General features: G+C 40.5%; 1 protein-coding gene across 1 annotated transcript in view; it reads left to right on the top strand.

The window, feature by feature from the left end:
- The first annotated feature begins 4,150 nt into the window (after nucleotides 1-4,150).
- EPS15 (epidermal growth factor receptor pathway substrate 15) overlaps nucleotides 4,151-26,205 on the top strand; it is a 162,046-nt gene continuing 139,991 nt past the window's right edge. The window contains exon 1 of the mRNA XM_025397201.1: nucleotides 4,151-4,646. Coding sequence (XP_025252986.1) covers nucleotides 4,614-4,646 — 33 coding nt within the window. The 5' untranslated portion in view covers nucleotides 4,151-4,613. The remainder of the gene's footprint in view (nucleotides 4,647-26,205) is intronic.

Genomic DNA, 26,205 nt, shown 5'->3' with positions numbered 1-26,205 from the left:
AAAATAAGAAAAATAAAAGTAGTCTTGATTTCCTTTAAGGATGGATTGGGGAGGGGGGGTTGGAGTTAGAGTAGGATAGAAAGATGGTTGGTGACAAAGCTGTTTATGATTTAAGGTCTCCTCTTTAGGCTCATCCTGGGTTTAGGTTTATCATAAATCCAGAGCCTCATCTTCAGCTTCCCATGTTCAAGGCACCATTTTAACAAGTTTTCTTGGGTGGTGATTAATATCTGCAGGACACCAGCAACACACCCTAGGAAAAAGCGCATTTGAGTCAGAAGACCTGTGTATAATTCCCAGCGTTGTCATTATGAATTTGGACAAATTCCTCTTCTGTTAAAAAAAGATTAAAAATAACCCTTGTAGAGCTGTTTTGAGGAATAAATGAAATAATGCACATTAAAACAGCAATTTGCCTGGGTGCAGTGGCTCACACCTATAATCCCAGCACTTTGGGAGGCCAAGGCAGGAGGATGGCTTGAGCCCAGGAATTCAAGATCAGCCTGGGCAACACAGCAAGACACTGTCTCAAATTAAATAAATAAATAAATAAAACAAGAAAACAGCAATTGTTGTCTATTAGTATTCAGATTTAAGTCATCAGATACAACTTTATTTACCTAGGGAACATCTACTTTTTCAATGACTGGGATATGTCAGTTGTTCAAAGCACCCCCATTCTTATTTATTTATTTATTTTTATTTGATTGGTAAAAAAAAAAAAAGAGAGACGAGGTCTCACTATGTTGCCCAGGCTGGTCTTGAACTCCTGGGCTCATGGAATCCTCCTGCCTCGGCCTTCCAGAGTGCTAGAATTACAGGTGTGAGCCACCTGGTCTGGTCTGGCACCCCTATTTATGTAACTAATATATCTGTCAAACCAACTCAATTGTTGGAGGGTTGCCTGAAGGGTGGAGAGTTAAATAGTGATCTTGAAGAATGGTATCTATAGCTACTACTTATTGAACATCTAGTCCAGGCCAGTCCCTTTGATAGGCCATTATACATGAGCTCTAATCCTTAAACCATCCATATAAGGTAGATATTACTACCTTCAATGTTATAATGAGGAAAATGAGGCTTAGTGACCCAGAGACGTTAAGTTGTCCTAGAAAAAAACAGATAAATTCTTCTTGTCTGCTCCATGCAGCTCATTCTTGTTATAATGAGTTAGATTATAACATACATTCGATTGCTACATTTTCCTCTCCTAAAATAGATTTGGGATATGACCCAGTGCTCTGATGAGATCTGGGACACACATTTGCAAATTGTCATTGGTTTGTCATTTAAAAAAAAAAAACCTCTCTCAGAAGTTCTAGGCCTTTTTTGGGAGTTTGGCCTACTCTCTTCCCTATAGACATGCTCCCATCCCCCATTACATGTCATTAATTTAAACCAGAACCTACGAATGAGGAAAGAAGCCACTACAAATTATTGGTAGTCTGGAGGGGGATGTGGGGCAATACCCCTATAAAGATTTTAAGGGAGTTTTCCCTTGCTGGGGCATCTGATTCTTTCTATTTTTTGTTAATCAAGACCCACGCCTGCTGTCAACACTCTTACTTATAGAAGTTATTTATAAAATAGTTGTTCCTTGATTTTCTTATGGGGATAAAGTGAAGATCCAAATAACAATTATATATGAGATTGTGTTCAGTTCAATGCAACAAACTTTTATAATGTACTTACTGAACATTAGAAGTTGTGCTAGAGTCTGTAAATAAAAACATCTGGCCGGGTGCGGTGGCTCACGCCTGTAATCCCAGCGCTTTGGGAAGCCGAGGCAGGCAGATCACTTGAGGTCAGGAGTTCGTGACCAGCCTGGCTAACATGGTGAAACCCCATCTCTACTAGGAAAAAAAAAAAAATAAATAAATAAATAAATATATATATATAAATTAGCTAGTGTAGTGGTGGGTGCCTGTAATCCCAGCTACTCAGGAGGCTGAGGTACAAGAATCGCTTGAACCCAGGAGGCGGAGGTTGCAGTGAGCCGAGATTGCACTGTTGCATTCCAGCCTGGGTGACAGAGTGAGACCTTGTCTCAAAAAAAAAAGAAATAAAAATAAAACATTTATAAACTGTGAAAAGTAATACTGTATACATACAAGGTATTATTTATTTGAGATGGGGTCTCTCTGTGTTGCCCAGGCTGAATTTGTGCTCTGTGCAACTGCCTCAGTCTCCTGTGTAGCTGGGACTATAGGCATGTGCCACCATGCCTGGATAAGGTGTGACTTTTGACTTAATATAAATCATATAAGAGTTATAACAGTAATAATTCCTTACATTTCCTATATGAGAAACTGAAGCTCATATATGAGAAACTGAAGCTCAGAGAGGTTAAATGGTTTGCCTGAGGTCACACTCTAAGTGATTCTTAGTATTCTCTTCGCTACTCCCACTGCCTTTCCAGGAAATTATACAGCAGGGATTCCACCTTATTTATCTGAGAGGAATATCTTACATCTCACATGGTTTGGAGGAGTCTCCTTGAAAAGCAAGTGAAATTATACTCCCCAAAGCAATTTGCTCCATGATTTTCAGATTTCATAATTTGTGTAGCTACAAGTTTAGGCACTTTCGTATACGTTATTTCATTCATCCTCACAACAACCCTAAGGGTACACAACTAGTGAATGGGAGAGCCAGGACTGGAACCTGGATATTCCTAATGTCCGAGCCCTATTTATTTAACTATACTATGCGTCTTTGGCTATTAGTTGTATAACCTTGGGCAAATCACTAAGCCTCTGTGACCCTGCATGACCTCATTTGTAAAGTGAGTATGATGATTATTTCGTTTTAGAATTGTGAAGCTCAAATGTGCTAATATAAAGTAGAAAACACCAGTAGAAACATCGGTTGTGGTTATGGCTGATAAATGTACCAAAGTGAAGTAATGTAAAACAGTATCTCTTATTCTCTCTTCAGTTAAAGAGATTAATAGCAAAAAAGAAGCCAAGGAAGATGCTCTTGAATAAGTGGTTACTCACCAGACCTATACGGCTTGCTTTTGTTAGCTGGCCTTTGCCAGAAGGGGTCTGAGTATAATTAGGAGTTCCTGGGGAAATTTCTGGAATGGTTTGCTTGTGGCGCCAATAGTCTAAAAACTTAGGTGGGGCTAACTCCATCCTGGGTCTTGTTCGGTTGTCCCTCCTACCACGGGGACTGCTATGATAATGGTAATGGGTGTAGGCCTGATAGAGTTGTGGTTTGTTGTCATGGGAAGCCAATGTAACTAAGAAATTTAGACCAATTCGGGCAAATACATTTATTGAGGTCTCTGTGGTAGGCTCAACTATGAGGGAGAGATAGTAGTGAGTCAGCCCCTTGTCCTCAAGGATTTTAGTGAGGTGGAGACAAGCCCTCAACTAACGCTTACAAATAAGGCAGAGTATAAAAAAGGTCACATCAGAACAACTTAGAGGTGGGGGGTGTGGAGTTCCTAGAAGGCGTCTTGAAGTAGGTGGTATATACTCTGAGCCTTTGAAGATGAATTTCAAGTAACTGGGTATTCCAACTGAAGACTGGCAGCATCAGAAGGTGTAGGATGTGTTATGTTTAATATAGGCAGGAACGAAGGCCTTTACTGAGCACGTACTGTAATGCTAGGGTCTGACGATATAGAAATACATTGAAAACAGTTCTTGCCATTGAGGAGCTCTTAATCTAGAGGGATAGATAGGTGTAAACTGTCATTAGGGTGATGACTTCACAAGGCAGAGAAGAAAGGTTATAAAGGAGAGTGTGTAACTTTGACATGAGGAGGAGAAAAAGATACTTTGCAAAGGAAGTAATACTTGAATTATGCCCTGAGAAAGAAGGAGGAGTTTGCCAAGTGGACAATGAGAGAAGCTAGGAGCGCTACAGGCACCAGCGTTCCCTTGTTAAACAATCTAAGTGTGACAGGCACCGGGCAAATACATTTTTGCTTCCCCTTTCCAAATGAATTTTGGCTGTGGGAAGGAATGACTTAACGTCTTTTTCAATATACTAGCAGATGGTTAAATAAAGGTTTTACAGTCAGATTTGGATCCTAATTCAGCTATATAATTAGCTATATGACCTTAGTAAGACACTTGTGTTTCAGTTCCTTCATTCATACAATTCAAAAAATAAGAGTCTAGTACAGAGCCTGGCATATATAAAGTGCCATTATTATTTTCTATCATTATCTCATTTAGTCCTTGTAAGCAACTTGGCCTCTGGTTATAATTTCCCCCATTTTTCAGAAGCAGGAGCTCAGCGTAGGTAGGTGGCCTGTCTGAAGTTCACAGGCCAATCTGGAGTTGCCTCCGCAGCCCGTCCGCTTTAATTTTATGTCCGCCCCGGGTTTTCCCAGGCGACCCCGGGGCAGGCTCTGGTCCAGCGGCTGAAACTCCGGTGCCAGGGTTTGGGCGGCGCCGCGGCCTGCTCCGGCGGGCGGGCAGGCGGGCGGGGCCAGGCGGGGCGGGGCGGGCGTGAGGAGGGAAGTTGTAGAAGTTAGGGGAGACGCCCGCCCGCCCGCCCGCCCCGGCCTCGCCTACGGCCGCTCCCTCCGCCTCCTCCCCGCCCGGAGCCCCAGTCAACCCGTCCTTCCTTCCCTTCCCTTGCATGATGGAAACACCATGGCTGCGGCGGCCCAGCTTTCTCTGACACAGGTAACGCCACACGCCCGTCCGCTGGGCTCGGCCGGCCGGTGCCCCCTCCCCCACCGCCCTCAGCTTCGTCGACCCGGGCAGCTTCTCGGCTTGTGGGCCGGGCGGCCGGTGTGTGTGAGGGAAAGCGGGTGCGACTGCGGGAGGCGCCCTCCGCAGCCGGAGCCCCGCTGCGGCCGCCGCGACCTCGCCCAGGGTCGTCGGGCGCCCCCTGCCCCGCCCCGCGCGGCCCTCGCCACCCTCTGCGCCGCCGCCCTCCGCGCCGCCGCCGAGTGGACTATGACCCGGCCGCGCTCTGCCGGTGCCGGGCTGGTTCGCGGGGGGCAGCTTTCACCCACCCAGGAAGTTTCCTCCCACCGGGCCGCACGCACCCCAGGTGAGCTCCTGTTGAGCTCGCGCGGGCCGGCCGCACCCCCGGGCCGCACGAGGCTTGCTCGCTGGGCCGGCTGCGCGCCGCCCCCACTTGGAGTTGCCTTCCAGAGCCGGACGCCCAGGTCCCCCAAGCCAGTCTTTCCTCTCCAGACCTGCCTTTCCCCCAGAGTCCGACGGAAACCCTCCCCAGCAATTTAATGTAGTTAGCTTCGCCTCCAAAGAAGTCTCATCCTACTCAACTACCTACTCTGCCAGCCCCTTCCTCCGTTCAGCCTCTCCCCCTCCTCATCAGGTTTCCTTCTGGGTCAGACCCCCTATGCCGCCTTTCCTACCCACGTCTGCTTCCACTTCCACTTCCACTTCCCCTCGGGGGGCTCCCGCCTGATCGCTGTCCCAGTGGATCCCTTTAATGGGTGTGGTGGCTCCGCCAGTCTTGGTGCCAGGAACGGCCGCCCGGGGAGCACTTCTCCTGGGGGAATCCTCAGCAAAACGTGTTGTCGAGCTTCCCTCTTGCCTCGTTGCTTCCTGTCAAAGTCCAGTCCTTGTGCTTCTCAGAAAACCTCTAAACATCACTCACGCTGGGAACCTGGTCCCTCCCTCTCTGTAAAGAAGCCAATTACAATGTAAACATGGTGTCCGGGATGATAAAGTGACAGACACCTGACAGCCCTTTCCTGCTGCTCTGACCCAAACTCGCCCCCACGTCTCCTCCTCAGAAGGTTCTCTCCGGGGCTGGTGGCGCGTGCTTCCCGATTGGGGCCCACCCCGTCTTTCTTGCCTGCATTGTGGTATCTCCCTGCCATCTTGTACTCTCCTTGGCCTAGATTCGTCGGTGCTTCTAAGGCTTTAGCGCTGGGATAGGGGCAAACATTTCGGCAGTGGAGTTTTCTGTATTTAAAATCAAGAGGCTTTGGGGTGCTTTGCCTAGCACTAGGATAGAGAGAAAAAAATGTTTTCTCAGAAACCGGGAGTCACGTACATGCTTCATGTAAAATAACTAACTCGTGTTTGCAGAATTCTAAGTGTCATAAGGGAAGTCTGTTTCCCAGTTTATTTGGTGGTGGTGGTGTTTGTCCTGTCCTGCCAAGCAGATAACAAGGGGGGAAGAACCCTTTAACATGGAATGTGGTGGTTTAATCTTGGTTATGTATGTTTGGAAGGGTCCTCCCAAAACTCCAATTTGAACAACGACAGCACTGACTTTTAGGTATTCACTTTCTGAGAGTGTAGTTAGTGACTTGCATTAAACAAGATCCCTGTTGGCAGCCTGTTGTTTTCTGGCTCTGTTGGCCAATTCTGGCAGGAGTTTTGCCTTCTTGAAGGTTTTGTGCTCTTGAAGACTTCCGTAAAATTGCATCTCAGTTGTGTACATACTTTATTCTCTCCCTGGGTAATACCATGTTTTTAGCTTCTATTTACTATCATTCATCTCTGGAGAATTGCTTCAGGCTCTGTCAGTTTTATAGCCATTTAAAAAATTTACATATGTTCTTGGGTTATATTTTTAGGTATTAATGTGTACACAGTAAGAACGGAGTCAGTAGTAGCTATTATCCTTCAGTGCCTCACACATGAGAGAATATACATTGGTGGTTAATTTTTATTGATAATTCAAATAAGTAAATTCAGAATATTCTGATTTTAAAACATGAAGAGGCAATAAGAGGAATTACGAAGGCACAGGAAAAAAAATAACATTTCTAGCCGCTAGTATACCCCAGTGTGCCTCCTTATTATTTCAAAACTTTGCAGATTTGTGGTTTTTAAATTTAATTTTAATTTTTTATAACTGCCTGAGCCCAATACACTAAGTAACAATGCAGCCTGGTTTCACATTCATTATTGACCCATTTGTCATCCTCTGTTCCCCCCCACCCCGCCCACCCTCCCAGCACACACATTTAGACATAGGTATACTCAAGTGAGAGATCATTCAGGGCAGGGACATCTTTTAATCCATCTTCTCCCATAGTACCTAGCTGGAAGAAAGTAATTAATAACTGTTGTAGGAATGACTGAAAGCTCTAAAGGTTCTGTAACAGTTATGGAGATTAAACATGCTCAAGTTAGTTTCTGCTTCTGTTCATATGATGGTGATTTTCATACAGCAAATATTTTTAAAGTACCTATTATGTACTAGACACTATACTGGGATTATCTTGTTTATAATTTCTTGCCTTAACCAATTAAGCAAAACTGAGTTTGGGGAAAAAATGTGAAAAATGTTTTAGCTTATGCCTTCCTTCCTTCCTTTTTCCAAGCTTGCCAACCAACCCTTCAACTCCCCAGCCACCAGAATAAATTACCTAAATTATTATATTCTCGCTTCTAGAGATGATAGAATACTAGAGTACCAAAATGTTAGTTCCAGTTCTGCTTTGGCAGCAGCTAACTGTATGGGTTTGGGTTAAATATCCAGGCCTCAGTTTTCTTAACTTTAAAATAGACGCAACAAATATTTGCTGAGCATTTACTATGTGCTAGGAATTACTCTAGGTACTGAGGATATATATACTCATGAACAAAAGTAGTTAACAATTCTTTGACCTTGGAGACAAAACCTGGAACTTATTTCTACTAGAGGAGTTTGAATTAGTTGATCTAAGGACCTTTCCAACTCTTAAGATCCCGTTTTATAGACAGTGTTCTATGATTTATAGACCTAGTGGACTTTCTCTGGGTTCTTTAGTGCTTTACAGCCTTAATGTTTTCTAATTCAGTTGTCTTTTCTAGTTGTTCTGTTTACTTCTTGTCAGTGAGAAGTAAAACCTGAAGGAGAATGATCTTGATTTTTGCTTCTGTTGTTAGATTAGAAAAAAAGCATGTAATACTTCTAAAAAACATTTCCAATAGTCAATTTTACTCCCTAATGCCCGTATCCCTAGTAATAATAATACTGTTAACTTCCCTTTGGGTATTACTATATGCCAGGAATTTTACTACACTTAGAATCTAACAATATGTTTTACAAATTAGAGGAGCTAGTAAGTAAGCTAGTGAGTGGTGGATCTAAGATTTGAACCAAGGTCTATAGGACTTCAAAAGCTGTCTATTTCACTGTACTTCTCTATGTACTATATGCTTGGCATATCCAACGCTCCCTTGTATTTTTTATTCTTTTTTGTCAGCATATGCCATTGTCTTAAGTAGTAAGCCTCTTGAGGATATAAGACATGGTTTTTGCCCCTGAATCTCTAGTGCCTTTAATAGTATCTTGATGATACAATTGTGTGTTCAAAGTTAGTGCTATTGATGATAAAGGTTTTATTTTACTGAGATAGGATTTGAATATTTAAAATAGTCTTTTAGCAATTCAGCTTTATACTGGTTTTCTTGCTTTAGTTTAGCAAGGATTTTTTTTTTTTTTTTTTTTTTGAGACAGAATCACACTTTGTCACCCAGGCTGGAGTACAGTGGCATGATCTGGCTCACTGCATCCTGCAACCTGTGTTGAGGATGCAGAGTGAGGCTCAAGGGATCCTCCCATTTCAGCCTCCTGAGTAGCTGGGACTACAAACATGCATCGCCATGCCCAGCTAATTTTTACAATTTTTTTGTAGAGACAGGGACTCCCTATGTGGTCAGATTCCCTTTTTTTTTTTTTTTTTTTAAGTAATAAAAAAGCCCTTAAGTAGGGACTTAATTTTAAAAATCCTGATATATAAATGGTATAAAAACAGTTTTAATGCTTTTTTTGTTAAATTACAAGAGTGATATAACTATTACAGAAAACTTGGAAATTAAAGGAAAACATCTCCCATAATTTCACAGTTTGTAGTGTTTATTTTCAGGTTCATTTTTTAAACAAGTATACAGTGTGTGCCAATAAACATATCATCTTAGTAGTCTGATTTAACAATTATGACAGTAAATACAGGTTAGTTTGAAAATTACAACATGTTCTCAGAAGCAGAAAAGTGATATTGTTCTCAACATGACAGATATTTGAGTTCCTACAATGGGAAAGGCATATTAATGATGTTTTTCTTTTTTGCCTATAATTATGGTTCCACATACTCAGGAAATCTGTTCTTCTTTGGGACAGATATCTAACCCTTCTCAAGGATGGCTTGAAATGTTCAGCACTTGGGAGGAGTTGTCATAGTTAAAATTAATTAGGAACGGTTAGGTTTATCCAATAGTGAGTCTCTCAGGAATAATCTAAGAGTGCATTCCTTTGTTTTCACTCTATTTGCAGAAAGAATTCTAGTAACAGACTAAGGTATGGTAGAAAAAGATTGAGTATCATTAGCAATGAATTGTAGTTCAGAATCTCTGCAATCTCTAATAGTGTGATTTTTAAAGGCCCAATCTAAGGTATTTTACTTGTTCTTCAGGGAATTACAAAAAGCACTTTATACACTTGTTTGTGAGTTTGGGGCCTAATAAAATTGGGAGCAGAAAATATAACTGTTGGGTACTGGGCTTAATACCTGTGACACAAGTCCACTGATGTAACAAACCTTCACATGTACCCTTAAACCTAAAACGAAAGTTTAAAAAAAAAAAATCAGAACTCTGGAAGCCAAAACCAAGTAAATGGCCTGAGAGAGGTCTGGTTAGTTGGAGAATTGATAGAAATAATAAATGAAAAGTTAATCCAGGCAGAGTTCATTAGGCAAACTCATATGCTGAAGTTTCATTTTTAAAGCAGTTGAATCAACAAGGTATGCCTTCATTAACAATTACATTTACTAGGCGTTTTTAATAATCTGAGGAATCTTGTAAATTGAATGCTTTATTACAGTAAAGTGAACATTTTCTTATTTCGACAAATGATCTAACCCAGTTAAGCATGCGTAGAAAAAAGACTGGAAGAAATAAAAAGCAGTTTTATAGTAGCATGGTTGTAGTTTTTATCTACCTTGTTTTTAACAGTGAGAATGTATTCCTTCTGTAATCAACTGATTTAGCGTTTCTCTGCGTCATTTTTAAAAATTTATTCATTTAAATTGAATACACAATAACTATGTGTAAAGTAAAGCTTTGTGTTCTAAGATTACGTCTACACTTAGTTTTCCTCCTAAACATTCTCATCTTTGGATTTAGAGAAATTGGTCAGAGGAATGATACTAATTAATGGATTTGGACAATTCAGTTAGAGGACTAATTTATAATTTTGTGTGCTGCTTTATAATTTACAAAGCATAACCTATGAACTAAGCTATTATCATTTCAGATTGGAGGATACTGAGGCTCAGAATTTATAGTTAGTAAATTAAAAAGCCAACATAAATTCATGTTTGAAAAAATTCATACAGTGCTAGTGAAGTCTCCCTTACTGCTTTAGGCCCTCATTTGCTTTCCCAGAGGCAGCCATTCTTGCCAGTTTCTTGTGTGAATTTCCAGTAATAGTCTGTGTATATGCAAATAAATATATATAATATATGCACTGTGTATGTATATTCTTTTGTATAAGCTGTTTATTGTTTCACAGTTTGTTGTTGTTATATTATTTTTAACTTAACTGATTTAGGAGATTGCTCTATATCATCACATGTAGATCTCCCTTATTATTTTCAAAACCTCAGGGTATTTCTATATGTAAACTTACTGTTATTTATTTTACTAGCCACCTAATACTGGACATTTATTTTGTTTTCAATCTTTTGTTACAACTATGCTGCAGTGGATACTCTTTTACATGTTTTTGTGCACATGTGTGAGCATATGGATTAATTTCTAGCAGGTGTAATTGTTGGGCCAAAGGATACTTTTAATCTACATAGATACTGCTAATTTGGGGTAGGCATAGTGGCTCAGGCCTGTAATTCCAGTGCTTTGGAAGGCTGAGGTGGAAGGATTGATTGAAGTCAAGAGTTCAAGGCCCGGGTAACATAGTGAGAGCCATCTGGGACAAAAAAAATTTTTTTTTAATTAGCTGGGCATGGTGGTGTGCAGCTGTAGTCCTAACAGTCATTCAAGGTTACATTGAGCTATAATTGCACCACTGCACTCCAGCCTAGGTGACAGAGCTAAGACCTTGTCTCTAAAAAAAAAAAAAAAAAAAAAAGATATTGCTCATTTGCATTCAGAAACACTGCTGTAGTAGCACATATGTTTGAGAGTGTCATTTCCTCCACAGCTTGCTCAATATGTATATTATTGTCAGTCCAGTGATCAGAAAGATTTCAAACAATTTCATTGTTTTAGTTTGTTATTTATTTATGGGTAAGGTTGAACTTATTTTTTTTTTCTTTGAAACCATTTGTATTTCTTTTTTTTGTAAACTGCTTTAGTTTTTTACTTGTTCTCTTGATGGGCTGTTTGTCTTCTTTCTCACTGATTTGTAAGAACTCTTCTTATATTTAGGAAATTCGCCCTTCTTTGCAAAATTCTTTGCAAATTTTTTTTTCTCTGAAATTTTTTTGTTTTTGGCATTCTTTGATTATGTAGAAATATTTGTTTTATATGTTTAATTTGTCAGTCTTTTCTCTTAGAGCTTCTGCAAAATCTAGATTTTTAAATTTCAGGAGCAGAGGCAGAATAATATAACTGCAAGAGCACACCTGTTCTGCCCCTGAGTAGTTTTGTGATCTTGGGCAAATTACTTAACCTCTTAAGTGTACTCATTTGCATATTAGAAATAAACTACTGAGACTTCTTGGGTATTATTGAGACCTCTTAAGCATGTTGTGATTACAAAATGAACTGGTGACTTATTTTCTTTAGCCACTCCTATAGTTTTCCCAATTTGTTAAAAGCTGGCCTTGTACCCCGCCTCATATACTGTGCTTTCCTATCACGTAAATGTGAACTTTTGAATATTTTGTGTAGAAGTAAGATAGAAATGAGGTAGAAGAAACTCGCTTTTGTGATATAAATAATGCTATCCAATGAATCAGAGGTGCAATTGAAAAATAAAGGTTGGGCTCTTTTTAAAACTTGTTTTTTATGTGGTAAAAATATACAAAGAAAAGTAAAGTAAGCCTCACTTCCTCCCCCCTTTAAACTGGGGGTTATGATAATGGGAATATAATAGTACCAGGGGTTTTTCATCTGAAATAATCAAACTGCTTATTCCTTACTAAATCTGCAATAAGAATACAAATTTGACCAAGAATGCTAGATAAGAACATATTTTTTGGAGGAAGATGTTTATATTATAGTACTTTATAGTTTTTTAGATCATGGTTTCTCAGCCTTGGCACTTTGAGATTTTGGGCTGGAGAATTTCTTGTGGGAGGCTGTTCTGTGCCTTGTAGGGTGTTTTGCAGCATCCTTATCTATTCACTTTCACCAGTTGCAATAATCAGAAATATCTCCAGATATTGACAGATATTTCCTAGAGGATTAAGTTGCCTCTAGTTGAGAATCACTGGCTTATTTATTTATTTTTATTTTAAAGTTTTAGTACTTTCGCGAGAGAGTTTTGCTCTGTCGTCCAGGCTGGAGAACAGTGGTGCGATCTTGGCTCACTGCAACCTCCACCCCTGGGTTCAAGCAATTCTTGTGCCTCAGCCTCCTGAGTAGCTGGGATTACAGGCGTGCATCACCACGCCTGGCTAAATTTTTTTGTATTTTTAGTACAGATGGATTTCACCAGGTTTGCCAGGCTGGTCTCCATCTCCTGACCTCAAGTGATCCTCCTGCCTTGGCCTCCCAAAGTGTTGGGATTACAGGTGTGAGCCACTGCGCCTGGCCAAATCACTGGTTTAGATATTTACTTATTTATTTATTATTATTTTTTGAGGTGGACTTCTGGCTCTGTTGTTCAGGCTGGAGTGCAGTGGCACGATCTCGGCTCCCTGTTACCCCCGCCTCCCGAGTTCAAATGATTCTCCTGCCTCAGCCTCCCAAGGACCTGGGATTATAGGCGCCTGCCGCCACACCTGGCTAATTTTTGTATTTTTAGTAGAGACAGGGTTTCATCATGTTGGCCAGGCTGGTCTCGAATTCCTGACCTCAGGTGATCCGCCCTCCTCGGCCTCCCAAATTGCTTGGGATTACACACGTGAGCCATCGTGCCCGGCCTAGCTATATACTTTTTGTGGTCCATCAGGACATATAAGATATACTTTCTGGGGGTGAGGACAGGGGAAAGAGTTTGTCTTCATATTTTTATTCTTAAGCCTGCCATGAGCCATGATTGACTCCTTGTGCATAAATATTGAGCTTAAAAAACTTAAATGAGAAAGCAACCTGAAGTTGTGAACTTAATTTTATGTGTGATTTCTCTCCCTTTTTTAGTGTGATCTCCCCCCTCCCCCGGCTCCACTGTAGTTTGGAAACTTAGTGTGGTCTTGTTTTAGTTGTGGAACAGTTCTATCTAGTGGGCTAAGTATCAATACAGAGATCCTGGAAGGAAAACATTCTCATGCCACTGTTGAGAAGGAAGAGGACTGATGCTTCTAAAACGCCTAATAAATACTAAATTTTTTTAGATGATCTACATACATTGTTTCACCTAATCTTCATAGCCTTTCTACAAATAGGCATTAATCTGTATTACTTGCTCATGGTTGTATTTTAAGTGGGAGAGTTGAGATTTGAACCCAGGCACGTCTGTTCTCCAAGACATTTGCTATGCTGCTTCCTATAGTCATTGATGGTATTTCAGTCAAATTTTGGGATGAAAATGAACATTCATGGGATCTTACATTCCTCTATTGTTAGGTAAAAGAAATTATTCAGTGATATATGTGTGTGTGTGTGTGTGTGTGTGTGTGTGTGTGTATGGGGGGGAGGTCAATAGTGGGATAATAACAATAATATTGAGCACACTTACGTGTCATGTGCTGCTTTCAATAATCTTTACAACCTGATGAACTTTCAGTATTCTTTACAACTTGGTAATCCTTATAGCCCTGTTTTACAAAAACAAAACAAAACAAAAAACTGGGACACAGAGGTGAAGTAATTTGTTCAAGGTCAAACTGCTGCTAAGTGGTAGAGCCAGAATTGTAACCCAGTAGTCTAAACAACTCAGATATTAATTGAATGAGTCTGCATTTTTAAGGGCAAAATGGCTCTGACAGAGCTGACTAATTGTGGTACCATTCCTTGGTTATAGCTGAACATATGTTCTAGGCTACTACATCTTCCTATGTGAAAATCTACTTATCACTGCATACACCACATCTCTAGAAAGTGATTGTTGCACACAGTTATAGTGGAGAGTTTTTGTAGACATAGTAGAAGGTAGTTTTTCGTTTTGCAACCTCCAGATTTATTGCAAATGAAAATCTAAGCTTGTCCAGGTTAGTGTACATCATACCAATATTTACTTTTAAGCTAATACTCTCTCAGACACAATTATTTGGACTTGGAGTTTCTACAGTATTGTATTACTAAAGATAAAATGTATCAGAGACTCCCTAAAAAACAAACTATTTTATTCAATAAAACCTGGAACCATTAGCTGTAATGATTTCTGATCCTCAGATGAACATTTTTGAGAACTAGCATAAAATAATGACAGAGATCTTGGGCTCTGAAGTCAGAATGTCTTAGGTCAGTTGATAGATTTTAGTTATATGAACTGTTAATTTTTATGAAATGTTGCACTTAATTAGGATTTTGATGGATCATTTATACTAAGGATTATTGATAACTTCATTCCATCTTTTTTTGTTCTGTAGGTACAACATAGATATAACATTATACATATATTAAAATATGAAATTATATGCATTAAAGGCGCTTCCAGTATTGATGGTTGATCCTCTGTTTCAGAAAACATTTACCAGATGCCTCCTGTGTGTCACTACTCTAGTAAGCCTTGGACATACAGCATAAGACCATGACATTTGCTCTGAAGATAGCTTTTAGTTTTTTAGGGAGATAAACACTGACTTTCTTGTGTGACAAGTACTGTGATAAAGGATGATAGAAGTAAGGCAAGCAGGTACCATGGGAGAATCCTGTGATTATGATGAAACTTTTGGTGGTAATGTAGTTTTTAATTACTTAATGGTTTTATAGGATCCAGGGTTGTTACTGTAGAGGATAAACTGTACTTGAAAGGATAATATAAATCTATAGGAACATTTGATTCAAGTTAAATTGTATTTTGGTACATAGGGTCCATATTGTGGGATATAACATCCATTTTCTTATGAGATTCCTTGTTTTATCTTTTCTTTGTAATAAAGGAAGAATTTTTAATTTTGACCATAGGGCATAGGAAGGGGACTCAAGAATAGACTTCAAAAGATCTGTGATCTACTCCAAAACAGTAGGTAAAATATTTTGTATATATATTTTAACAGAGTATCAAGATTCTCATCCTAGGGACACTGAGAGAAGTTTTATATAGTGGGAAGAACACTGGATATAGTACAAGACAAACCTGGATTGAATTGTAGCTCTGCCATTTGTGACATCTCTGAGTGATCATGGCAAATTACTTAAACTTTCATTTGCTTATGTATGATGTATACACATTGTTGAGATATAGGAGACATTTGGTAAACAGAATTGCTTGTATTATTATTAATACTTAACCTGCAGAATTTATGTATTTGTTTAAATGTTTCTCCCCTTCCCCTTCCTTCCTTCCTTCTTTCCTTCCTTCCTTCCTTCCGTCTGTCCATCTGTCCTTGGCAGAGTCTTGCTCTGTCACCAGGCTGGAGTGCAGTGGTAGGATCTCAGCTCACTGCAGCCTCCACTGGTTCAAGTGATTCTCCTGCCTCAGCCTCCCGAGTAGCTGGGACTACAGGTGCGCGCCACCATGCCCCGCCAATTTTTGTATTTTTAGTAGAGACGGGTTGTGTATTTTTAGTAGAGAGGGGTTTCACCATGTTAGCCAGGATGGTCTTGATCTTCTGACCTCATGATCCGCCTGCCTTGGCCTCCCAAAGTGCTGGAATTACAGGCGTGAGCCACCACGTCGGGCCTAAATGTTTTTTCATTTCCAGTATTCTTCACTCACTAAAGAAAACTTGGAACATACATGTCGAAAAATAGCTAGAAGGTAGATCACCATCCACACCATTCTTTAAATTTTAGTCTTTTACATTTTTTCTTTTTGTTTTCAAAGTGTCGTTATCTCTCTTTCATACACACACACACACATATATGTAAATCTATATGTATGTAACAATTTTTGTTCTGTTCTCTTTTTTTTTCCTGAGATGGAGTCTAATCACCCAGACTGGAATACAGTAATGTGATCTCGGCTCACTGCAACCTCCATCTCGTGGGTTCAAGCAGTTCTCCTGCCTCAAATCCCAAGTAGCTGGAATTACAGGCGTGTGCCACCATACCTGTCCAATTTTTGTATTTTTAGTGGAGATGGGGTTTCACCATATTGGCCAGGCTAGTCTTGAACTCCTGACCTTGTGATCTACCCACCTTAGCCTCCCAAAGTATTGGGATTACAGGTGTGAGCCACTGCGCCTGGCCTCTTCTGTTTTCTTTAAGTGTTTTCGTATGTGGTCTTCATAAGCATCAATTTAATGTCTTTGGAGCATATTAATTGTGTGCGTTATAGTTTAAGCCCTAATGTGTACAGACATTGTATGTATGTCCACTATAATTAATGCTGTTGCAGATAACCTTTGCTCTATCATTTGATACATTTTTTTCTGTAGAGTTATATGTGGTACTTATATTATTGAATTATTTTTCTATGTATACATTTGAGTTTTGAAATCAAACAAGTGAATTTTTAGTTTATATTTTAAGATCTTGAATGGTAAAGCAGACAGCAGCAAGGGTTAACTCGAGCAATAATCTGAAAAATGCTATTCTGAAGGGATTAAACTAAGCATATTTAATTTGGTTGCAAGGGCTATTTATAGTTTGTCAGAGTTCACTTAGCGTAGGAAACTGGCATTAAAAGTTGTGAGCTTGAAGAAGATTGAAATATTTCAGTTTGTATACACAGTTTTCACCCTTCTCTGCAGTCTGTATTGCTTTCATTCTTAGTTTGTTCTCTACATTCTGTTCTGTTTTTTGTTTTTTTTTTCTGGCACACTTTTATGCAGGGCCTTTTAAGATCCGGGGGTGGATTCTGGACCATCTGGCACTTCAGAATAGCTCAAAAACTTCACTTGCTTGAAATGTCCTGGTTTGTGTCCCTGCTTGGCACGTTTTCTGCTTTATACCCTCAGAGCTTTTTGTTTTTTTTTTTTGAAACGGAGTCTCCCTGCCTCACCCAGGCTGGAGTGCAGTGGCGCAGTCTCGGTTCACTGCAAGCTCCGCCTCCCGGGTTCACGCCATTCTCTTGCCTTAGCCTCCTAAGTAGCTGGGACTACAGGCGCCCGCCACCATGCCCGGCTACTTTCTTTGTATTTTTAGTAGAGACGGGGTTTCACTGTGTTAGCCAGGATGGTCTGGTCTCCTGACCTCGTGATCCGCCTGCCTCGGCCTCCCGAAGTGCTGGGATTACAGGCGTGAGCCACCGCACTCGGCCAGCCTCAGAGCTTTTTATGACTAATTTCTTCCTTAGGACAGGAATTTTAAGAGTACCAGTGTTCATAAATTAAAGTGGACAAGACTCATTTCACTATAAAATTCACCAAAAAAACCCTCATAAACTTTGCAATCTGTTTTTAAATGTATAATTGACATGAACACTTATATCTGTTTGATAAATATTTAAAATATTCAAAAATGAGATAGTTTTTGGGTGCTGCTTATAGTTTTTCTTTGATTATGAGGCCAGGTAGAGAGGAAAGTGTAATTCTGCAAATTGTAAATTTACTAAGTTGATTTCTAGTCCTAGCTTTAAAATACTTCATATGTCCAAATTAATAATAACTCAAAAAGATATACCTGCATTTAAAAATATTAGCCATCTACCAATTCCAAAAAGCTGTGGAGGTACTTAATGTACAAAATATTTAAATATTATTGACTGGGCGTAGTGGCTCATGCCTGTAATCCCAGCACTTTGGGAGGCCGAGGTGGGAGAATCACCTGAGGTCAGGAGTTCAAGACCAGCCTGGCCAACGTGGCAAAACTCTGCCTCTGCTAAAAATACAAAAATCAGCCGGGTATGGTGGCAGGCATCTGTAATTCTAGCTACTCAGGAGGCCAAGGCAGGAGACTCACTTGAACCTGGGAGGCGGAGGTTGTAGTGAGCCGAGATTACACCATTGTACTCCAGCCTGGGTGATAGAGCAAGACTCCATCTCAAAACAAACAAACAAACAAACAAATAAATAAATTGTAGTGAGCCAAGATTGCGCCATTGCACTCCAGCCTGGGTGACAGAGCGAGACTCCATCTCAAAATAAATAAATAAAATAAATAAATAAATAAAATATTTAAACATTGTTTACTTTTATTAAGAGACTTTTTTTTTTTTTTTTTTTTTGAGACGGAGTCTCGCTCTGTCGCCCAGGCTGGAGTGCAGTGGCCAGATCTCAGCTCACTGCAAGCTCCGCCTCCTGGGTTTACTCCATTCTCCTACCTCAGCCTCCCGAGTAGCTGGGACTACAGGCTCCCGCCACCTCGCCCGGCTAGATTTTTGTATTTTTTAGTAGAGACGGGGTTTCACCGTATTAGCCAGGATGGTCTTGATCTCCTGACCTCGTGATCCGCCCATCTCGGCCTCCCAAAGTGCTGGGATTACAGGCTTGAGCCACCGCGCCCAGCCTATTAAGAGACTTTAGCGCTCTGCTCCATTGTTCTTTTCTAAAATTTTTATTTTTTAAACAGTTTAATTGAAATGTAATTCACATACCATACAACTTACCCTACAAAGTGTACAATTCAGTGGTTTTTAGTCTCTTCATAGATATGTACAAACATCAATTTTAGAACAATTTTATCACTTCAGAAAGAAACTTGCGCTCCTCAGCTGTCACCCTCCCGTATTGCATGCTTCCCCCGGCCTAAGCAACTATTCATCTACTTTCTGTCTCTATAGAGTTTCTTATTCTGGACTTTGTGTGAACGGAATAATATAATACATATACTCTTATGACTGCCTTCTATCACTTTTTGTGGTTTATCTATGTTGGAGCAAGTATTAGTAATTCGTTCCTTTTTTTGGTTGAAAAATATTCCATCATATGGTTATACCACATTTTGTTTATTCATTTGTTCATCGATGGATATTTGGGTTGTTTCCACCTTTTGGCTGTTAAGAATAATGCTGTTATAAGCGTTCATATACAAGGTTTTGTGTACGTACATGTTTTCACTTCTCCTGGGCACGTATCTGGTCATATGGAAATTCTGTGTTTAATCATTTGAAGAACTGCTGTTTTTTTTTTTTTTTTTGAGACACAGTCTCACTCTGTCACCCAGGCTGGAGTGCAGTGGCGCAATCTCGGCTCACTGCAACCTCTCCCTCTTGATTAAGCGATTCTCCTGCCTCACCCTCCTGAGTAGCTGGGACTACAGGTATGTACCACCACACCTGGCTAATTTTTGTGTTTTTAGTAGAGATGGGGTTTCACTATGTTGTACAGGCTGGTCTCAAACTCTTGGCCTCAAGTGATCCACCCGCTTCGGCCTCCCAAAGCACTGGGATTACAGATGTGAGCCGCCATGCCCGGCTGCTGTCTGTTTTAGAGCACCTCCACCATTTATATTTGTACCAGCAGTGTACGGGGATGAGGATTTCTCCATATCCTCTCCAGTAATTGGTATTAGCTGACTTTTTGATTTTGGCCTACATTTTTTAGTATCTCATTGTGTTTTTGATTTTCATTTCTCTGATGATTAATGATGTCAAGTATCTTTTTATGTGCTTATTAGCCATTTGTATATCTTCTTTTTTTTTTTTTTTTTTTTTTTTTTTTTTTTTTTTTTTTTTTTTTTTGAGACGGAGTCTTGCTCTGTCACCCAGGCTGGAGTGCAGTGGCCGGATCTCAGCTCACTGCAAGCTCCGCCTCCCGGGTTCATGCCATTCTCCTGCCTCAGCCTCCCGAGTAGCTGGGACTACAGGCACCCGCCACCTCGCCCGGCTAGTTTTTTGTAATTTTTAGTAGAGATGGGGTTTCACCGTGTTAGCCAGGATGGTCTCGATCTCCTGACCTCGTGATCCGCCCGTCTCGGCCTCCCAAAGTGCTGGGATTACAGGCTTGAGCCACCGCGCCCGGCCTGTATATCTTCTTTAGAGAAATGTCTATTTATATTCTTTGCCCATTTTAAATAAAATTGAGTTGTCTTTTTATTATTGAGTTGTTATAATTCTTTATGTATTCTAGATAGAAGCCCTTATTAGATACATGGTTTGCATATATTTTCTCCCATTCCATGGATTATTTTCTTGATGGTGTTTTTTGAAGTACTTTGAAGTTTTTTATTTAATTTTAATTTATTTTATTTTCAGACAGGGTCTTGCTCTGTTGCCCAGGCTGGAGTGCAGTGGTATGATCACAGCTCATTGCAACCTTGACCTCCAGGGCTCAAGTGATCCTCAAGCTGGGACTACAAGTGCACGCCACCTTGCCCAGCTAATTGTTTTTATATTTTTTGTAGAGATGGGGTTTCACTGTGTTGCCCAGGCTGGTCTTGAACTCCTGGGCAACATGCTCTCTTTGGCCTCCCAAAGTGCTAGGATTGCAGGCTGACATAAGCCACCTTGCCTGGCCTGAAGTTTGTAATTTTGATAAGGTCTAATTTATATATATTTTTCTTTTGTTGCTTGTGCTTTGGGTGACGTAGCCGAGTCTTTTGGCAAATCTAAGGTCATGAAGATTTATCTGTTTTCTTTTAAGAGTTTTATAGTTTTAGCTGTTATATCTAGGTCCTTGATCTATTTCAAGTTAATTTTTATATATGGTGTGAGTTAAGGGTCCAACTTCATATTTTCACTAGTGGATATCTTTTCCTTGTGACATGGTATTCCAGCACCACTTGTTGAAAAGACTATTCTTTCCACATTGAATGATCTTGGCACTCTTGTCAATAATCAGTTTACCATAGATGTATGACTTAATTCTGACTTAATTCTGTTCCATTGATCTATATGTCCTGTGCAGTACAACACTGTCTTGAGTATTGTTGTTTTGTAATACGTTTTGAAATTGGGATGTGTTAGTCCTCTAACTTTGCTTTTTTATTTTTTTTGTTGTTGAGACAGAATTTCACTTCTGTTGCGCAGGCTGGAGTGCCGTGGTGTGAACTCGGCTCATTGCAGCCTCTACTGGGTTCAAGCGATTCTCCTGCCTCAGCCTCCTGAGTAGCTGAGATTACAGGCGTGTGCCACCACGCCCGGTTAATTTTTGTATTTTTAATAGAGATGGAGTTTCACCATATTGGCTAGGCTGGCTCGAACTCCCAACCTTCGGTAGTCCGCCCACCTCAGCCTCCCAAAGTGCTGGGATTACAGGTGTGAGCCACCACACCCAGCCTACTTTGCTTTTTTCTTTCAAGATTGTTTCGGCTATTCCAAATTCTTTGCAATTCTGTCAGAATTTTAGAATCAGCTTGCCAGTTTCTGCAAAACAGTTGTAATTCTCATATAAATTGCATTGAATCTATAGATTAGTTTGGGGAGTATTACCTTAACAAGGTCTTCTGATCTATGAACGTGGGATGTTTTTCCATTTTATTTATAACTTTAATTTTGTTTAGTGTCTTATAGTTTTTAGAGTATAATATGTCTTGTACTTTTGTTAAAGTTAAATAAATTGATAATAAAACCATTTGATGCTATTGTGAATGGAATTGATTTCTTTCTTTCTTTCTTTCTTTTTTTTTTGAGACAAAGTCTCACTCTGTTGCTCAGGCTGGAGTTCAGTGGTGCAATCTTGGCTCACTGCAACCTCCGCCTCCCAGATTCAAGCGATTCTGCTGCTTCAGCCTCCTGAGTAGTTGGAATTACAGGCAAGCCCCCATCACGCCCAGCTAATTTTTGTATTTTTTAGTAGGGATGGGGTTTCACCGTGTTGGCCAGGATGCTCTCGAACTCCTGACCTCAGGCGATCCACCCAACTCGGCCTCCCAAAGTGCTGTGATTACAGGCGTGAGCCACTGTGCCCGGCCTGGAATTGATTTCTTAATTTCATTTACAGATTATTTGTTGGAAATGTATAAGAACAAATTTTTTTTCATACTCATCTTGTGTCCTGTAACCATCTGAACATATTTATTACCTTTAGTAGTTTTTAGTGGATTCCTTAGGATTTTCTATATATAAGTTCATATCATGCACAAATACAGATTTACTTCCTCCCCCAATCTAGATGCTGTTTATTCTTATTCTTGTCTGATTTCCCTGGCTAGAACCTCCAGTATAATATTGATTAGAAGTGGCAAGAGCGGACATCCTTTTCTTGTACCTGAAGCATACGTATGTATTATCAGTACCTCAAAAGTGCCTAGTTCAGCCATGAAATAAAACTTAGTGTTATTTGAAAGGGTTTTTTTTTTTTAAGTATTTATTTATTTTTATTTGCCACTATACTAATGAGGAAGAAGGGGTTTCTAAATTTTGTTATTTGTTTATGTATTTGTTTGAGACAAGGTCTCTGTTGGTCAGGCTGGAGTGCAGTGGTGCGATGGTGGCTTACTGCAGCCTTGACGTCCTGGGCTGAAGTAATTCTGCCTCAGCCTCCCAATTAACTGGGGCAACAGGCATGCACCACCACATCTGGCTAATTTGTTTGCTTTTTGTGAAGATGGAGTCTCACTGTGTTGCCCAGGGTGGTCGCAAAATCCTAAGGTGCAAGTGATTCTCACATCCTTCACCTCTCAAAGTGCTGAGAGTACAGGCATGAGCCACCTCACTTGGCCGGAGGGTTTTTTAAAATTCACATTTTAATTATGTTGCTTCAGAGGGGTTCTTGAGTTTGGTCCTTATACTATCAGCACCTGAAAGCTTGTTTGAAATGTAAATTATTATTAGACTCTACCCTGTAACTCTGAAAAGAACCAGGGTCTGGGAAGTTCACTTAGCCTTTTGCATGGTTAATGTAGTTTGTCTTAAAATTAATAATGTGGCAGGGTGCAGCTGCTCTCGCCTGTAATCCCAGCACTTTGGGAGGCCGAGGAGGGTGGATTACCTGAGGTCAGGAATTTGAGAGCAGCCTGGCCAACGAGGCGAAACCCCATCTCTACTCAAAATACAAAAATTAGCTGGGCATGGTGATGGACGCCCATAATCCCAGCTACTCATGAGGCTGAGGCAGGGGAATCGCTTGAACCCGGGAGGCGAGGTTGCAGTGAGCTTAGGTCGCACTACTGCACTCCAGCCTAGGCGACAGAGCAAGACTCTTCTCAAGAAAACCACAAAAAAACCCCCAAAACTAATAATACTACTAATGAGTAACACATACAGGATTTTTGTTTTGTTTTTGTTTTTGTTTTTGTTTGTTTGTTTGTAGAGTTGGAGTTTCACTCTTGTTGTCCAGGCTGGAGTGCAATGGTGTGATCTCAGCTCACTGCAGCCTCCACCTCCCTGGTTCAAGCAATTCTCCTGCCTCATCCTCCTGGGTAGCTGGGATTACAGGGGCCTGCCACCATGCCTGACTAATTTTTTGTATTTTTAGTGGAGACGGGGTTTTGCCATGTTGGCCAGGCTGGTCTCCAACTCCTGACCTCAGGTGATCTGCCTGCCTCTGGCTCTCAAAGTGCTGGGATTACAGCTGTGAACCACCACACCCAGCCAATACGGGGTTTTACATTTATGGAACATGTAATTTTCACAAAGACTATTTATAGTACGTTTTTTCTTTTGTGTTTTTTAATATGTGAGGAAACAACCCAGAGAGATTGTCAGTTTTTTTTATTATTTTTTTTGAGATGGAGTTTCACTCTTGTTGCCCAGGCTGGAGTGCAGTGGCTCGATCTTGGCTCACTGCAACCTCGCAACCTCTGCCTCCCGGGCTCGATCTTGGCTCACTGCAACCTCGCAACCTCTGCCTCCCGGGTTCAAGCGATTCTCCTCCCTCAACCTCCTGAGTAGCTGGGATTACAGGTGCGTGCCACCATGCCCGGCTAATGTTTGTGTTTTTAGTAGAGATGGAGTTTCACCATGTTGGTCAGGCTGGTTCTGAAACTCCTGACCTTGTGATCCTCCTACCTCGGCCTCCCAAAGTGCTGGGATTACAAGTGTGAGCCACTGCACCCGGCCTAAAGATTTTCTTTTAAAAATTAGCTGGGTGTGATGGTGAGCACCTTTAGTTGCAGCTACTTGGGAGGCTGAGGCAGGAGGATTGCTTGAGCTTGGGAGGTCGAGGCTGCCGTGAGCTGTGTTTATGCCACTGCTCTCTAGAGTTGGGTGACAGGGCAAGACCCTTTCTCAAAAAACAAAAACCACAATGAAATACCACTTCATACCCATTAGAATGGCTATGAACAAAAAACCAGTAACTAGCAAATATTGATGAAGACGTGGAGAAATGTACTGCTGATGAGATTGTAAAATAGTGCAGCCACTGTGGAAAACAGTATGGCAGTTCCTCAAAATATTAAACATAGAATTACTGCATAATCACCATATAATCTAGCAATTTCATGTCTGAGTATATATCCAAAAGAATTGAAAGCAGTGACTTGAACACATTTGTGTACCAGTGTTTATAACAGCATTATCCACAGTGGCCAAAAGGTGGAAATAACCCAAGTATCCATTGACAGATGAATGGGTAAACAAATGTGGTATCACATGCAACGGAATATTTTTGACTGTTAAGAAGGGATGAAATTCTCATACATGCTGCAACAAGGAAAAAATCTTAAAGACATTGTGCTAAATGAAATAAGCCAAATGCGGAAAGACAAATATTGTATGATTGCATGTATATGTGGTACCTAGAATAGTCAATTTCATAGAGACAGAAAGTAGTGTAATTGGTATTGAGGGGTTGAAGGGGAGTTAAGTGTTTAACATGTACAGATTTCCAGTTTGGGATGATGAAAAAGTTGTGGAAATGGATAGTGGAAATAGTTGCACAACAATGTGAATGTACTTAGTGCCACTGAATTGTGTACTTGAAAATGTACAATTTTATGTACATGTATGTATTTTACCATAATAAAAAAGTAGAAAAAAAATGAGAAAAGGACTTGAATAGAGATTTCTCTGAAGAAGATATGCAAATTGCCAGTAAGCTCACAGAAAATTTTCAGCATCATTAGTCATTAGGGAAATGCAAATTATAGTCACAATGAGAAGCCATTTCATACCCATTAGGGTGGCTTTTATCAAAGAAAAAGAAGGAATTTGGAGATACTGGAACCCTTGTGCATGGCTGGTGGGAATGTAAAATGAGCTGATGGAAAACAGCATGGCAGTTTCTGAAAAAAATTCAAAATAAATGGTTCAGCAATTCCACTCCCAGCTGTCTACTCAGAAGAATTGAAAACAAGGATCCAAACACATACTTGTACAGTGATGTTTATAGCAGCATTATTCACAATAATTAAAAGGTAGAAATAACCCAAGTGTCCATCAAGAGCTGAATTTTTTTTTTTTTTTTTTTTGAGACGGAGTCTCACTCAGTCGCCCAGGCTGAAGTGCAGTGGCGCAATCTCGGCTCACTGCAAGCTCCGCCTCCTGGGTTCACACAATTCTCCTGCCTCAGCCTCCCAAGTAGCTGAGACTACAGGCGCCCGCCGCCACGCCTAGCTAATTTTGGAGACGGGGTTTCACTGTGTTAGCCAGGATGGTCTCGATCTCGTGACCTCATGATCCACCCGTCTTGGCCTCCCAAAGTCCTGGGATTACAGGCGTCAGCCACCGCGCCCGGCCAAGAGCTGAATTAAAAAAAAAAATGTGCATGCATAAAAGAAAAGGATTGAAATTATGATACATGCTACAACATGAAGAAACCTTGAAGACTTGAAATAAGTCAAACACAAAGAGACAAATATTATTTTCTTTTTATATGTGTCTTAGTCTGTTTTAGCTGCTATAACAAAATACCAAAAACCGGGCAATTTAGAAAGAACAGAAATTTACTTCTTCCAGTTCTGGAGGCCAGGAAGTCTAGGATCAAGGTGCTAGCAGATTCAGTGTCTGATGTGGACTGCTTTCTCCTTCCAAGATGATGCTTCTTACTGCATCCTCATATGGTAGAAGGGCGAAAAAGGGATGAATGCTGTGTCCTCACATGGTAGAAGAGAAGGAAGGGCAAAAAAAGGCAAGTGCTGTGAGGACTCTTGTGATAAGTACCTAAATTGCATTGCCCTTATGACTTTATCACCCCTTAATGGCCCCACCTCTTAATACTATTGCATTGGAGATTAAGTTTCAACATGAATTTTTTGGGGACACAGACATTCAAACCATAGCAATAAGGCATTCAAAACAGGCAAATTCATAAAGACAGAAGTAGAAATG

Source organism: Theropithecus gelada, chromosome 1 (genome assembly GCF_003255815.1).
Source record: "Theropithecus gelada isolate Dixy chromosome 1, Tgel_1.0, whole genome shotgun sequence".
NCBI lineage: Eukaryota > Metazoa > Chordata > Mammalia > Primates > Cercopithecidae > Theropithecus > Theropithecus gelada.
This window is presented reverse-complemented; position numbering and strand designations above follow the sequence as displayed.